General features: G+C 34.6%; 1 protein-coding gene across 1 annotated transcript in view; it reads left to right on the forward strand.

Moving 5' to 3' along the window:
- The window catches only part of CSMD3 (CUB and Sushi multiple domains 3), an 888,294-nt gene that overhangs the window by 855,897 nt on the left and 16,304 nt on the right, over positions 1-16,093 (forward strand). Inside the window, exons 64-67 of the mRNA XM_005869050.2 lie at positions 4,245-4,356; positions 6,667-6,846; positions 9,427-9,492; positions 15,191-15,349. Coding sequence (XP_005869112.1) covers positions 4,245-4,356; positions 6,667-6,846; positions 9,427-9,492; positions 15,191-15,349 — 517 coding nt within the window. The remainder of the gene's footprint in view (positions 1-4,244; positions 4,357-6,666; positions 6,847-9,426; positions 9,493-15,190; positions 15,350-16,093) is intronic.

Genomic DNA, 16,093 nt, shown 5'->3' on the forward strand with positions numbered 1-16,093 from the left:
TATATTTACTATAAGTGTATAATTATATTTACTAAATCTGCATAGAGCCAACAGAGTTTTAAAAATTCTAGTTCTAATTAATATCAATTTATTGGTAGATTGTAATGAATATGGTCATATATAACTAGAAAAGCCATCTTTATCAGTTGAGAAAAACTCTTGCAAGTAATATATGGTTTTGAGCTAGCTTAAGCCTAAAGGCATTACAAATCAAATTCCGGGTATGTCTGAGACACAGAGAAGGAATTAAGTGAGAGTCATCAAGCCCAGAATTTAGGAACTGGACTCCAATACTCAGTCCTCACTCTTCTGTGTTTACCACATTTTCTCTCTCTGCAGATTGGCCATATGGTCAGGGGTGCGTCACTTCTATTAACATCTCAACCGCATAGAGAAGTGATTAATTGCCTCAATCTCAGTTCCAAATTGCCAGAGAATCAGAATAGTCCCTTTTGTATCTATCTCTTGTTTTATCAGGTGGCCAATGGTGAGTTAAGTAAAAACAGCTATAGTAACCCCACTTCTGGGAGGGACAAAAGAAAGGAGAAAGTTATGAATTGCAAAGGCATTTTTTAAAAATTTTCTCTTTAATGTGTTAATTTATTCACTTTTCTTTTCTACATAGATTTATAATAGTAGATTTTTTGGACATAGATATACTTACTAATATATAAGACTATATTTTACCTCTTGATAGAATATATAGTCTAGAGATGATGATAACTCTAGTATTGAAAAATAATACTGATTATAATTTATCTTTTTATCTAAAATATTGAAAATTGGAACAATTTTTTTTCTGGAAATAGATTGCTAGTGAAGGGAGTAGCTGTCAAAATGATTGATACAACACCTAGATTAATTATGGGATAAATGCCAAATACATATTTCGTTAACTGCTGTACCACTCTTTAAATTGAGCTCTGAGATTTGGAAGGCACATTATTTAGATTTAGGACCTGTAACATAAAGCTATTATGGACATGAAATGTTTTAAATCTGACTCTTAGATGTTTAACCCCAAGTTATTTAACCCTAAGACAGTTAACCCTACCAAAATAACCATGGTGATTATGTGTGATTTCTAGTTTATAATCAAAATTAGTACTTAAGTACATTAAATAAGGCAAACATGTTACTTAGTGTTTATTATCTTTAAATGATGAATACAACATGAACTTTAAAACATAAATTTTATTTTTTAATTAAACTCTTCTGATTATTTTTTAATATAAACTTACAATATACCTTAAAATCAAATTGTCTTAAATCAGGAAGCTCATGGTCAAAATTGATGCTCAGAGAAAATCCCCTCTGCATCTCATCTTAAACACATATGTTATTCCTTTATTTTTATGATCCCACCTTCCTACTTCAATTTTATGAACCTTGAATTATATATTCCTTTTACTAGAAGTTCTCCCAATTTTTTTTTGATGGGGGGTGGGAGGTGAAATGTGTAATATAAACATAACAAAACTACAAATAGAAAAATTGTTTAAAATACATTACAGAAAGCATATACATTTTTGAAACCTCAACTATAAATATATTTTTGAAGGTCCAAATTTGGTGGTAGATGAAATGAGGGAAGATTTATTGGTGAAAGGTGGCACCATTAACTGAGATCTAGCCTAAAGTAGGATTGTAGGATTGACAGAGGTTTGAAGAACTGTTTGACGAACAGAATTGCAAAATCTACAATGATCAGTTACGTAATCCAGGCCATAGGAGAAAGTAAAAGTCTGTAGCACCATATTGTGCAACCTCAGGGAGTATGTAAATGGCATGCTCCGGAACATAATAGGAAGGCCACTGTTTGTGTGGAATGCAGCATTCTGGCATTGGGCAATATAGCAGCATTGGGCAATATAGCAGCCTTAGACAAAATGGGGCATTCAGGGGTAAGAGATCTCCTAAAAGCTAAAGTGAATGTGTTATGAGAGACACAATCCTAGGAAACTAGACAGGTAAATGATGTTCTAAGAGAATGACTATTGGGATTGAATGTCTCTGGTGTAGCATAGTTCTGGCAGATAATGAGAGTGTGAGAAATAGTGGATTTAGCTAGTCTCAAGGTCCACATAGAATCTTGTATTAAATTGTGTCACCTTAGGCTCAGCCTCATGTTGCTTTAGCAGGTGGGAGTAGGAACTAAGGGGAAAGCAGAAAGCAGGTATCTGTGTTAAGTACTAAGGCAGCGATTGAGCATTCTCAGCTTCCAGTTGTTGGGGAAGGATAAAGTGGCAGGCCCTAACTATTCCTCCATCTCTAATCATTTAATAAATCATGGTGGTTTTTTCTTGTAATTTATTTTGGGTAAACAACTTCCTTCCCCCATGTACTTCCACACGTCGGTCCAGCTTTTATCCACTCATTTCTAAAATGTCAGCGCCAGCCTTGCAATCAGAACGGCCATTCATCATTCATTTTGTTTAGGAGTTTCTTCATACAATGTCCACTTAATTTTCCAAAGAGATTACTTTCTACACCACTTTTCACTGGCTATTAAAGCTTTAGCTACTTTGCTTCTATTTAAAAAGGATTTCAAATGTCACGGCTTGCCATTTGAGACCCTTGATTCTTACGTATGTCTCTGACTTAATACTTATAGCTAGGATTTATTTAAAACTTATGTGCCATACCTGTGTGGAATAGATTATATATATCCTATTTTATTTAATCCTCAAAACAAATCTCAAGACAAATAATCTTATCATCTTTATTTATAGATGGGAGGTTAAATCTCAAAGACGAGATATTCCTTATTTAAGTAAGATCAGATCCAAAGTAAAGCCAAGCATAGGTTAGTCGGGGGTCTTTCTTTCTTTTTTTAACATTTTTATTTATTTCAGAGAGAAAGGGAGAGGGAGAGAGAGAGACAGATAGAGATATCAATGATGAGAGAGAATCATTGATTGGCTGCCGTTTGCATGCCCCCTACCGGGGATCAAGCCTGCAACTGGGGCACATACCCAGACTGGGAATCGAACCCAGACTTCCTGGTCTATAGGTTGACGCTCAACCACTGAACCACACCGGCCAGGCTCTGTTTTCTTTTTAACTATATTTCATTGCCTCCCATTTTAGCCCAGCTGTGTGAACTATCCATGTCAACCAATGAAATGTACTCTCGTTTTTCATAAACTAAAATGATGTGTATTTTAACTTCCATACATTTTCTCATCATTTTCTTACATTGTGTAATTTTATATCAGTTGCTCTCAAACTTTAGTATTTGTTAAAATCACATAAAAGGGCCCTGGCCAGTGTGACTCAGTTAGTTGGGACATTGTCCCTTACACCACCGAGTGGTCAAGGGTTTGATTCCCCATCAGGGCACATACCTAGGTTGCAGGTTTGATCCCTTATTGGGGACCGTGTGTGGGAGGCAACCAGTCGATGTTTCACTCTCACATCAATGTTCCTCTTTCTCTCTCTTTTCCACTCTCTCCCATTCTCTCTTTCTCAAATCAATAAAAACATGTTCTCAGGTGAGGATTAAAAAAAAAATCACTTATAAGGTTTGTTAAAACACAGATTGATAATCCTTACCCTAAGACTTTCTGATTCAGTGGGTCTAGGGTAAGGTCCCAGAATTTTCATTTCTAATAAGTTCCTGGGTGATGGTAAGGTTACTGGTCTGGGAACCACACTTTTGATAACCATTGTTGTATCTATTTATCTCTATTCCACATCCTTGAAAACTCAGTGCAAACTGCATGTCTTCCATTGCATATTTCTGTCACCTGTACATCATTCAGTAAACACTTTTATGTCTAATATCATATTGCATTTACTGTCCCCATATTCATTTTCCTCTTATGTTGTTTGTAATCTTTATTTCCATATCTATTTTATCCACCTTAATTTATCTTTCTTAACCGTCTGTCTGTCTGTCTGTCTGTTATTCTATGTTATTCTCATATATAACTTAATGACTTTTTGGTACCTATATATCTTCTTCATATTATGGCAAAAAGTTTGGCATCTATGTATACTTTGGGTACTCAAATATTTGACAATGTTATATACACAAAGTGATCTATGCTTTTTTCTTTAGCTTTGACTCCCTCCCCCCAATTTTATTTTAAATCAGATTTCAATTTATTTTTCCTCCAACTTCTATGATGCATAATTTATTTTGAAAACATTTTCTCATTCAAACTTCTTTTTTTAACCATATTCGAAGTTGCATTGGAACATTTGTTGTTGTTTCTTTTTTCTTCTGTAATTTGCTGCAGGTAGGGAGTGTTTTACAGTTTCATTGCAAAAAAGGACACCTTCTCCAGGGGTCTACGACACGTACCTGCCTGCCAGACCTCACGTGGAGCGGAATTCAGCCCGAATGCATACGTCAGTATTGTGGCTAAGAAATTATACTTTTCACAGAAGAATTTATATGCATTTTCCTTCTAATGGTGAAAATAAATGTATATCCATACCACAGATGCATCACACTGATGTTTTAGACTATTATAAATTATAATTCATGTATATAAGTTTATTACTATATCATAACCCTATGTCCATTGGGAAGCATTCTTTCTAAAGAAGGCAGAAGGCATGAGGTACAATTTTATTCTTCTTTAAGAGTTCTTGTAATTGTGTTCAGTTTAGTCACCTGGTAATTTTAGATAATGATTAGTTCTTAGATTTATAGATCTACACTCTGAATCTGAAATGCTCAGATACAGGAGGCTCCTGCATAGTGACTCTTAATCTGATCACTTGTGAAACTCTCTGAGCATCTGAGGAATGCTAGAAAAACCCATGTAAGGAAACATGCATGTACACCTTGACCAAGAATTTGAATATTACTTCAGGATTTCCTGGAGCTGGTAAATATACACTGACCCTAAATTGAGAACACTTGCTGTACAAATTAAATTAGAATGAAGTTCAAGGTCACTAAACAATCTTTTCTGACTAACAGAAATAAGTTTTAGCTGGTGAGTTATTTATTTCTTCTTTCCCTCCCATCTCCTCTTTCTTATCTCCTCCTCCATCTTTATACATTCTGATCCTCTTGGGGGAAGAATAAAGAGTAAGAGGGAGGAGAATGGTATATAACGTTTAGGATTTGCTGAAGTTAAAGACCTACAAATGCACTCTAGCCCTGTTCTTAGCCACTCGAATGATCGTGTGAGCCCCTGTGGACCTGAAGCTTGCTGAAAAGCACCCAAACACTACACTGAGTCGTGTCCTATGCCCGCTTGGTTTATATTTAAATATGGAAAAATCTCTTAAAAGAGAATTCCTCAGTGTGTACGTTAGAACAGCTGTTTGGAACGTGGCTAGGTATTTCATAGTAAATCAAGATTCTCTGATGACCTACATTTAGAACATGATGATTTAAATGAAGATAAACAGCTTCTGTTACTGAGAAACAAGCATCTCAGAATTTTAATATGTGCTTAATGTGAGGGTTAAGAATGTAGCAGAGACAGACTTTGTGTTTATCCTTAGCAATATTCCCCCATGAGGGTTAAATTTCATTAGCTGAATTGAATTAAATGTAAGCCATGCAATACAATGTTTATCACAGTGTTAAAAATGTTATTTATAGCTCTGTAAATCTCCATTGAGAAATTTATTTTCTACACAAATTTGTCCACAGAATACTTTTCTCAGTGACCATCTTTTATGAATTTTTATCCATGAATAAATGATCAGAAATTTTGTCTTATTTAGGGAAAAAGTTCTTGCAGCATCTATTTCTGATTGAGAAAGGCATGATCTTTAAAATACACAAAACAGGTGAACTGGGGGTCAGGGCCAAGAAGTGCCATAAATTTAGGTAGAGTGGAATCAAGGTAGAGAATTAGGAGTCAGAGGAAATGAAAAAGGGAAATAAAAAATTAAATGATTGAAAAAATACTGCTAGCATATAAGTCAAAAATATGACCAGAAAAGTTCATAGGTAGAAAAAATGTTAAATTTTACTTTCTATATTAGGAATTAGTAATATCAGAATGATATAATAAGCTGTAGTTCAGTGGTTCTCAACCTTCTGGCCCTTTAAATACAGTTCCTCATGTTGTGACCCAACCATAAAATTATTTTCGTTGCTACTTCATAACTGTAATGTTGCTACTGTTATGAATCGTAATGTAAATATCTGATATGCAGGATGGTCTTAGGCGACCCCCGTGAAAGGGTCGTTTGACCGCCAAAGGGGTCGCGACCCACAGGTTGAGAACCGATGCTTTAGTTGGATTTAACTTTAGAAAAAAATGCCTTATAATTTAAAGTAAATGTAATACATTTTAAAAATCACAAAATAATATTTTCTAAACTGGCATAGAAAATTTGAGTTTGAGAAACTTTAAGAAGTATTTTACCATGCGACCTTTAAAATGTTAATATGCATTGTGACTCTAAAATGATGATGTAGTATACATTTATGAGCTTAATTATCCAAAGTCTTTTTCCCCCTCCATTTGACTATTAACATAATGTTTATCAGAAGATTGTTTAGGAAATGCTAGTCTATAAAATTAGAATGTATATTTACATTTATGTATTTCCTTTGATTGATTAATTATTTTAAACACTATTTATATAAAGGCATTGACATGCCTTTAAAAATATATCATGACTCCAGTCTCAAAATTTTCTTAACATGTCTATAAAAACGAACATTTTTCTCTTTTTTTAACATAGCCCACAGCTGTAAGCAGCCAGAAACTCCTGTTCATGCAAATGTAGTAGGAATGGACCTTCCATCCCATGGGTATACACTAGTTTATACCTGTCAGCCTGGCTTCTTCTTAGCAGGTGGAACAGAACATAGAGTGTGTAGATCTGATAACACCTGGACTGGAAAAGTTCCTGTTTGTGAAGGTAAATTTTTTTTCCTATAAAACCTTTCACAGAAGATGTTGTATTATTTTGACCTCCCTCCAATAAAAGAGACAAAAAGTAAATAAATTAAATTAGCTTAGGAGCAAGGGAAATTTGTTGGCCAACTCTAAGGAAAGGAGTGATCTAGATACTTCTGAACCCCGAGGCACAAAAATATTATTCAGGTCTTTATAACTTCTTTTCCATGTTCTGGTGTTTGTTCTTGCCCTTATTACTTCTTCTAGTTTTCTATTCATGGTAGGCATACTAGTTTTATAAGGCTAACCATAACAAAATACCACAAGCTGGGTGGCTTGAAAGACTAGAAATTTATTCTCTCACACTCCTGGAGGTTAGAAGTCCAAAATCAGTAGGCCCAAGTGCCCTCTGCAGGCTCTAGGGAGGATCATTCCTTACCTCTTCTAAACTTCTGATGGCTTCTGACTATTCTTGGCATTCCTTGGCTCAGACCTGCCTCAACTCAGTTTCTGCTTTCATCACATGGCCTGTCCTATGTATCCTATATGTCCTCTCTTCTTCTTATAAAGACATCAGTCATTTGTTTTCGGGATCATTTCACCTTAAGAGCCCCAAATAATTATATAAGCGAAGACCTGATTTCCAAATAAGGTCATATTCTGAGGTTCCTGGTGAACATACAATTGCGGGGATACATGCTTCAACCCACCGCAGTGAAAAAATTGCTTCCAGCTTTCCTGGCCTCATACACTTCTGGCTCACACCCTGGTAAAAAAGAATCTTTCCCCAAGCTTGGTCATGAAAGCATATTAAGGAGTTTCATTGTCACAGTGTTGAACAGAGTCCATTTCTAAGCCCATTACTCAGCCTGAGTGATATGGTACATTGACCTTTTCTAGGTAAAGTGTCAACTGCTCTTGCTGCTTTGTAAGGACAGTCCCCATCTAGACAAGATGTAAGGAATTTATGGGAGGGAATAGGGTTATGTTTCCAAAAGAAGGAGCAGAGGAAATATTTTTTTCTGAATTCTTGATAAAATTATCAAGAAACTATCTTTTCCTTATATTTTTTATTTCTTCAGACCTTCTAATTCTTGATCTCTTGAAGATTTTAATGGCTTTATCCTTCTTGAAATGTTTTTTCTCTCTTGTTTTAGCTAGAACATTACTGTTTTTTATTTAATTTTTATGGTAGAAATCTCTACAGTGTGAGATCATATTATTTTATTTGTTTACTTGTCATTGTCTTTCTTTGCTCTTTGCCCTTTCATCTGCTCCTCCCCAACTAGAATATAATATCAATAAAAACATAAACTTTACTTTTTACAACTGTGATTTTAACATTTAGATCAGTTCCTTGCATGTGAATGTGTTAAATAATATTTGAGTAAATAAATATGTTATTCCCCCATAATTCTGGCTATCTATTCTCCATTTCCTTTATTATTTTGTAACCACGATTTTCTAAAGGCTTGGTTCTTAGCCATCTCTTTGTTTTACTCTATATTCTCTCCCTAGATAAGGTCATTTAAGCCAATGGCTTCAACAGTCTCCTTTAAGGAGATTATTTGCAGATTAATGTTTATAGCTTATGTTTCTTCTCTTTGCTTCAGAATTTATGTTCACTTGCTTACTTGATGTTTCTTCTTGAATTCCTCAGAGACATTTCAATACTCAATATATGCACATCTGAACCCATAAATTTTTTTCACTGAAGTCTTCATTTGGTATTCTCTATCTTAGTGGTACCATTGTCATATAGTATATAGACATCTAGTAGTCAGCTTTGACACCTTCTTATCCCTTTAAATCCACCAGTATTTCAACAGTTTTTTTTAATTTATCTGCTTTTCTGTTTTATCATCACTACTTCAGTAGTCTCACTGAAGATTAGCTCTACTGGGACCTTCTAACTTCCCTGCCCATGTCTCTATCCACTTCTTTCCAAATTGTTCTCCATCTTTCAGCCAGAGTGATGTTCAACCAAGTAACTTCCCACTCAAACCTTTTAAAGACATTACATTGTCCTTAGGATAAAACTCTAAGTCTTTATGTGGCCTGCAAGCACTGCCTTTCATCATTCTTATAGCTTTCCAGGCACATCTAGCTCCGCACAGGATTTCTTTGGTTTATGGGCTACCTGTAGTGTGATTTAAAGCTCTAGTTTTAAGTTTTCTCCATTGAGCCTACCCAATTCCTTATGACTCTATGTACTATCTCAACATTGTTTTTATTATTTTTAAACAAATGATTTCTGCCTTTTTGCAACAGGAACATACTCTCAGCCATCAGCTTTTATGTTGGAATCAACTGCATCCATAATAGACATGCCTCTAAAATAAGAAACAGTATCCCATCATGTGGTAGCACTAATCTCTCCCCTTGTTTCCCTGGACCATAAGAGGGGTAATTACTGAAATTGTGAGCTGTACAACAGGAGTGTTGAGTGGGGACAGACATACTATGATAAACAGGACATATTGGGGAAAATTATATGATATGTCAGAGAATAAATTTGACAGGGGATCGTGTTTTTGGGAAGTGTATGTAAGTGTTATTAATTACATTAACTTTTATAAGCATTTTTTATTTCTTTTCATAGCTGGTTCCAAAATATTGGTGAAAGACCCCAGACCTGCACTCGGAACACCCAGCCCGAAGCTAAGTGGTTAGTAACTTCAGTTGTTTTTCTAAAAGTCATGATATCTAAAATGACTATTTATTTATAAAAATATATTTCAGTATGTGAAAACTATGTATTTGACAATTTGGAATTTGGAATTTGACAGTTTGTGTTATGAGATATTGAATTTCCAGCAGTATAATACGATGACATGTTAATATTCCAAAAATATTATTTATAGTTCTCCCTATAAAATTTCCTTCCAAGATTATCTGCAAATTACTGAATAATAATAGTAATTATTTTATTTAAAATATTTTAAAAATGGAATGTTATATAAAATTTTTAATTATAGATTTTTTAACAAAAGAACAAAATTCACTTGTTATGTGATTAAAAGTTTAGGAACTTCTAGAACTCGTTCAGTTTGTTTTCAATGATTAGATTTAAAAAGCAAAATTTTAAAACCTAGCATAGTCATTAAAACATGGACTTGGAAGTCCAACAACATTGATGTAATTCCTATGTTATACACTCCCTACCCTATGACTTTGGAGAAGACTCTAAAGAAATCAATGGAAAAAATATCCTTGGGTGAGGATAAAAAAAAAGTAATGGTTCATATATGAAAGCTTCTCTTGTAGTATTAGTCACTGTCTTATTTACATTGACATAAATGAAAAGCTACTAATAAAATTGAAGGCTTTAAGTCTAATCTTTACCTGGGATATAGAGTGGCCCAGTTGTATTGAATCAGGAAGAGTGATAGGATCTCATTTTAGTTGGGTTCAGAAATTCTCAATGTACATGTTACAAAACTGGAGTGCTCACAGAACTCTGAAACACTGATTTATTCAATGCTCAGCAATAGCAGTCAGAATGTCACTGAGGCAGTCAAATAGCATGTCAACATAAGAGAGGAAGGTTAGCAATAGAGTCAGACAGCCATACTGGTCAATCAGTGCACAGAATTTTCCAAGAGAAATGCTTTCTCAGGGAGCAGATGGATGCTCTGAATAATAACTCCACATCAAGTATAAATCTGGACTGTCCTGGACAAAACATTACAGTGATGACCAATAAGTAAATCAGGCAGACAAAATAAAATTATATGGAAGAACTAAACACCGTGATGAGTTTAATATTCAACAGTAAAGATTTCTGCATCAAACAATTATAGAATATATACTTCCTCAAAGGCACATAGGACAGCTATAACAATGAATCATATATTAAGTAATAAATAAATCTATACAAATTTCTAAACACAGTCTTTTCTGATCATGATACAGTTAAAAATTAATAAAAAAATGAATACGCTTTTAAAATTCTTGAATATCTGGAAATTAAGAACAAGATTTATGCCGATGAATAAATCATGCAATAAAGATGAAATTAAAATGAAAAATATAACACAGGAGTTTAGTTATTTTGAAATCTAAATATCTAAATTTGGGCACTGAAGCAAAAGAAGAGTTGTGAAAGGAATTCATACACTTAAATCCTTACATTAGAAAAGAAGAAAGCCTCAGAATTAGTGAGTTAAGTGTTTCTGTTAAGAAGATATAAAAATTCTAACAAAATAAACAAAGGAAACATAAATCAAGGCAATAAAAATGAACAAATAAACCCCCCAAAATATAATAGAAAAATCTAAACAGTGCCAAAGGTAGTTGTTTGAAAAAACAATGTGAAAATTTTCTGGTAAGATTGATCAAGAAAGCAACAAAAAATAAATAATAAAAAAAACTAAGTGTGAACATAACTATAGAGAGTAGATAATGAGAAACACATTAACCAAAAACTATCAAAACTTTCTTTACAAAAATTAAACAAAATGAATAAATTACTAGAAAAGTATATTTTATCAGATCTAACTAATAAACCTGAGTAATTCAATAACAAAATAGTAGTTAAAACTATTTCCACAAAGAAAAACCATATACATGGCTCTACTGATGAGTTATACCAAATTTTAAAGGAACAGAACAGATTGTCCAGCTTTATAAAAATTCATCCAGTCAATAAAACTCATTCTATGGTACCACAAAGCTCTAATAACTCAGTAAAAACATAAAAAAGAAAAATTACTGACCCATTTGACTCAAGATTAAAGATGAAAAAAATTTCTACACAAAATCTTAGCAAATAAAATACATTATAATAAAGATGACACATCCAATTGAGGTCATGATAAACATACATAAATATGTTTATGTTAAATAAGTCTTAAAAGTAATCTATCACAGTAAGAGATTGTGTGCCCAACATGTGCCCAGCCAGTGTGGTTCAGTGGTTGAGTGTCAACTCAACAAGATCATTAGGTGTAGCAGATTTTCATGAAAGGTTCAGGGTTAGCAAAGAGTAACCGCAGTGTGGGGCAGGGGAGGTGAACAATCACAGACAACAACACTTACGTTTTGAGTGCATACTATTTGCCAGAACATCCTTCCCCTTACTCCTCCTCTTATCTCTACAACTAAGAGTCTGTTATTCCAAATCCCTGATTTTTGTAATGCAGGACAATTTAGCTCGCTACTCACTCCTGCAAACTTGTCCTAGGTATACTGTTTTGTTTTAAATCTGTTCATTTTAATACTTTTTATTGATTTTTTTTGAGAGAAACATCGATTTGTTGTTTCACTTATTTATGCATTTATGAGTTGATTCTTGTATGTGTCCTGATTAGGGATTAAACCTGCAACCTTGGTGTATCTGGACAGTGTTCTTGACCATCTGAGCTACCCAGCCAGGGCTAGATATACTTTTTTAAGGTTAAAAACTCTTTATGGCGCTTACTCAAATCAGGGGCTTATTCCATATTCACTGTATCAAATTTTTAGGTAAGGTCTGCCTATGCATACAGAGCATAACTGTGTAGTTTGTGGTTTGGAGAGAAAATGCTACTAGAAGGATGAACTCACAGGGTCAGGAGTATGGTATTTTTATGATATTAACTACATGTCTGCCAAATATATGTTTTATTAGCAACTATACGCAGAAGTTTCTCTATTTTATCTTCATAGTAATACCGATAGAGAGGATAGGACATGCAGAAGGCAGCTGATCAATGATTCTCTTTCATCATTGATGTTTTTATCTCTCCCTTACTCTCTCAAAAATCAGTTTCTATAAGAGAGATTAACATGCAAAAAATATGATTATTATAATACTTGTACCAAAAATACTTTTTTAGATTTTGCATATATTTATGATTTTTAAAACCTTTTAATAAATTAAAAGGAAAGGAATTTTTTTAACTTGAGTAAAGGTATCTATAACACTGGAGCAATGTCATCCTAAATGGCAAAATATTAGAAGCATTTCATTTAAAATCATGAATGAGTCAAAGTGATTAGATTACTAAAAAGAAACATTACTAAAAAGAAACATTACTAAAAAGAAACAGCCATAAAAGGCTGACAGCTGGGCTGAGTAGGGGGTGGAGGGATTGAGCAAAAAAGAAAAAAAAAGGACATTAGTGTGAGGATTGCTGGAGGAGGGTATAGAAGGATTAATGGTGATGTATGGAGACTTGGAGTGGTGAACACACAATACAATGTACAGATGATCTGTTATGGAATTGTGCACTGAAACCTGGGTAATTTTCTTAACCAGTGCCACCCCAATAAATTCAATAAAAAGGGGGGAGGGGAATGAATGAAATTTGTCAATGGTTCAAAGTTGGGAGCATTAACACTCTATTTGGCAAAGACGTGAAGCCTATGAAGCAAAGTTTATATTCAAATGTCTTGGAAGAAAGGATCATGACCACCATTGTTTTCCTCCTTTTCATTGATAACCACATCAGTGGTAGTTGGATGACACTTCAGAGTTTATAAAGAACTACCAAATACGCAATCACATTTAAATCTGAAAATAAAATTAACAATAGAAAGTATTATTCCCATGTGCATAGGAATTTAGATGAACAAATAGTGTCTGCCTCTCCTGCCCTATAATGAGTTACATTTGTGTTATGTATGGGGTGGGGGAGGGGGGAAGGTGGTGCTGGCATGCTGGAGTTTGCAGGTACAGGGTTACCATGCCAATTTTTTTTTTTTAAAAAAATACATTTTTATTGATTTCAGAGAGGAAGGGAGAGGGAAGGAGAGAAGTATTGATTGGCTGCCTTCTGCACAACCCCTACTGGGGATCAAGCCCACAACCCGGACATGTGCCCTTGATCAGAATCCAACCCAGGACCCTTCAGTCCGCAGGCTGACACTCTATCCACTGAGCAAAATCAGCTAGGGCTCACCATAGCCAATTCTGTGCATTCTTTCAAACTACAATCAGTGATGTCTTGTTCATGATTTGAAATCTGCCATTATGGGAATATTTACACTATAGAAATCAGCAAATACTACAGATCTTTTGTTGTTGTTCTGAGGAGTCAGTTGTTAAACATTTACTACCACATCAGTGATTAATCCTCATGCAGTGTGCTTTGCTTCAGCTGCTACCTGCCTCTTTCTCTTGCTATTTCTCCTGTCACTAGATTCTCTTTCATCTCCTTCAACCAACACTCCTTACTTTTTTCTAAGCACCATGGCCAAGATCATTAGGTGTAGCAGATTTTCATGGAAGGTTCAGGGGTAGCAAAGAGTAACCATAGTGTGGGGCAGAGAAAGTGAACCATCACAGACAATAACAACACTTATTTTTTGAGTGCATACTATTTGCCTATGCATACAGAGCATAACTGTGTAGTTTGTGGTTTGGAGAGAAAATGCTACTAGAAGGATGAACTCACAGGGTCAGGAGTATGGTATTTTTATGATATTAACTACATGTCTGCCAAATATATGTTTTATTAGCAACTATACGCAGAAGTTTCTCTATTTTATCTTCATAGTAATACCGATAGAGAGGATTAGATGAAAAATGTGAATGACTTAAGAAAAAAAAAAAGCTTTTCCCTAAACCCATGCCATTCACTCACTCACCAAATGGCCAAGGCTCCATTGAATAGGTGATTTCGGGGGAGGGGGGGGTTGGGGGAGGGAGGCCTTATTATGATGTATACAATTAATAACTCCGCTAACACAAAGAGTGTTTTTTCTTTAGATGAAAGTTTGATAATATTGAGGATATTCTTTGGTTCTGCTACAAGTTGTCTCTCTCCCAAAGAAAGACAGTTCTAGTGACAGTTCTTTATCCTCAGAGCTGTGAACATGGTGGAGCCAGCTCTTTCCCAGGAGCATCAGTTATTGGAATAACTGAACTAGCATTCTGTTTAGGGAACAAAGGCGTGTCCCTCCTGACAGTCTTCCGAGGCTATTTTGCAAGGAGGGTTTAATCTCTGTGTCCTTCCTCCAATGAATCTATTCCCACTGCTAGGAGAAGAGCAGGCCTCTTGGGACTGGTACATAGACTCACTTGACTCAATAAAATCATTCTACTTTCTTCCTGAAATAAATATATTATTATTATAGAAGACTAAATATAAGTAAACTTGATATTTACCTGGTCTGTAAGTATAAGTCTCATGTCTCTTATGGTTGGTGTTTATTTTTTATTGATGACTCATGGACAAATCTATGTTATTGCAATTTTGGTTTATTCTAAAATAATGGAAACACTTTTATGTGAAGAATTTATTTTATAATGCACACTCCACATTACTGTGTATTTATCAAATATCACTATCCAATAAACTACTCTTCATTAACCTCCTGTTTAAGGCTTGTATTTATAGGACATCATAAGATTAATGTGTGTTTATTTCATCTATTCACAGTTCCTGATGACGTGTTTGCCCAAAATTATATATGGAAAGGCTCTTACAACTTCAAAGGCAGGAAACAACCCATGACCTTGACAGTTACTAGTTTCAATGCTTCCACTGGGAGAGTGAATGCCACACTCAGCAACAGCAACATGGAACTGCTACTCTCAGGTATTACCTTACAGAGCAACAAATAACGCCTTCATTCCCATCATTTTTGTTAGTGATTTTGATACTGTGAAATATTCGTTACTTTTTAATGACATAATTCATTCAGAAACAGGCTTTCTGTTTTGTTTTGCGTTTTTTGTTTGTTTTTGGATTGATGCATAAATATTTCCAGACTAATATAAAACTCTGTGATACTGAATAAAGCTCCCTTGGGAATATTTTTGTGTAACTAGAATGAGACATCATGAAATAGAACAGAACTTTTAATTTGAATATAACTAAATCTTCCTCTGTTCTCATGACACCAAAGAGACTGGACTTGTGATTTGCCATCTATTTTATGGTCACAGAATCATGTCTTCAAATGAAAATGTTTAGGGCAGCATAAGTTAAGACAGAAGAAGTAGAGCTACACTACTGTAAACAGGCATAAGGGACCCACGCCACTGTCCATCTGCTTGGCCTAGTCAGGTCTCTGTTTTCTCTATCTAGTGCACGCTTCTCTCATTATCCTTGATTACTGTTTTTGCAGACTTTCAGATGTTTTCTCAGATTTCATCTTGTCAACAGTATGCCTGATGAGCCTTCTAAAGTAGCCTTCACACTACAAACACAGTCAGACCATATCTCAGAGGTTAGAACAGCATCTGAAACAAAATAGGCCTAAAATATTGTCAAAGTAATGAATTTGAATTATTGCTCTCAATAAATACATTTTTAAAATATTAATATTGCAAATATGAT

Source organism: Myotis brandtii, unplaced genomic scaffold (genome assembly GCF_000412655.1).
Source record: "Myotis brandtii unplaced genomic scaffold, ASM41265v1 scaffold285, whole genome shotgun sequence".
Classification (NCBI taxonomy): Eukaryota; Metazoa; Chordata; class Mammalia; order Chiroptera; family Vespertilionidae; genus Myotis; species Myotis brandtii.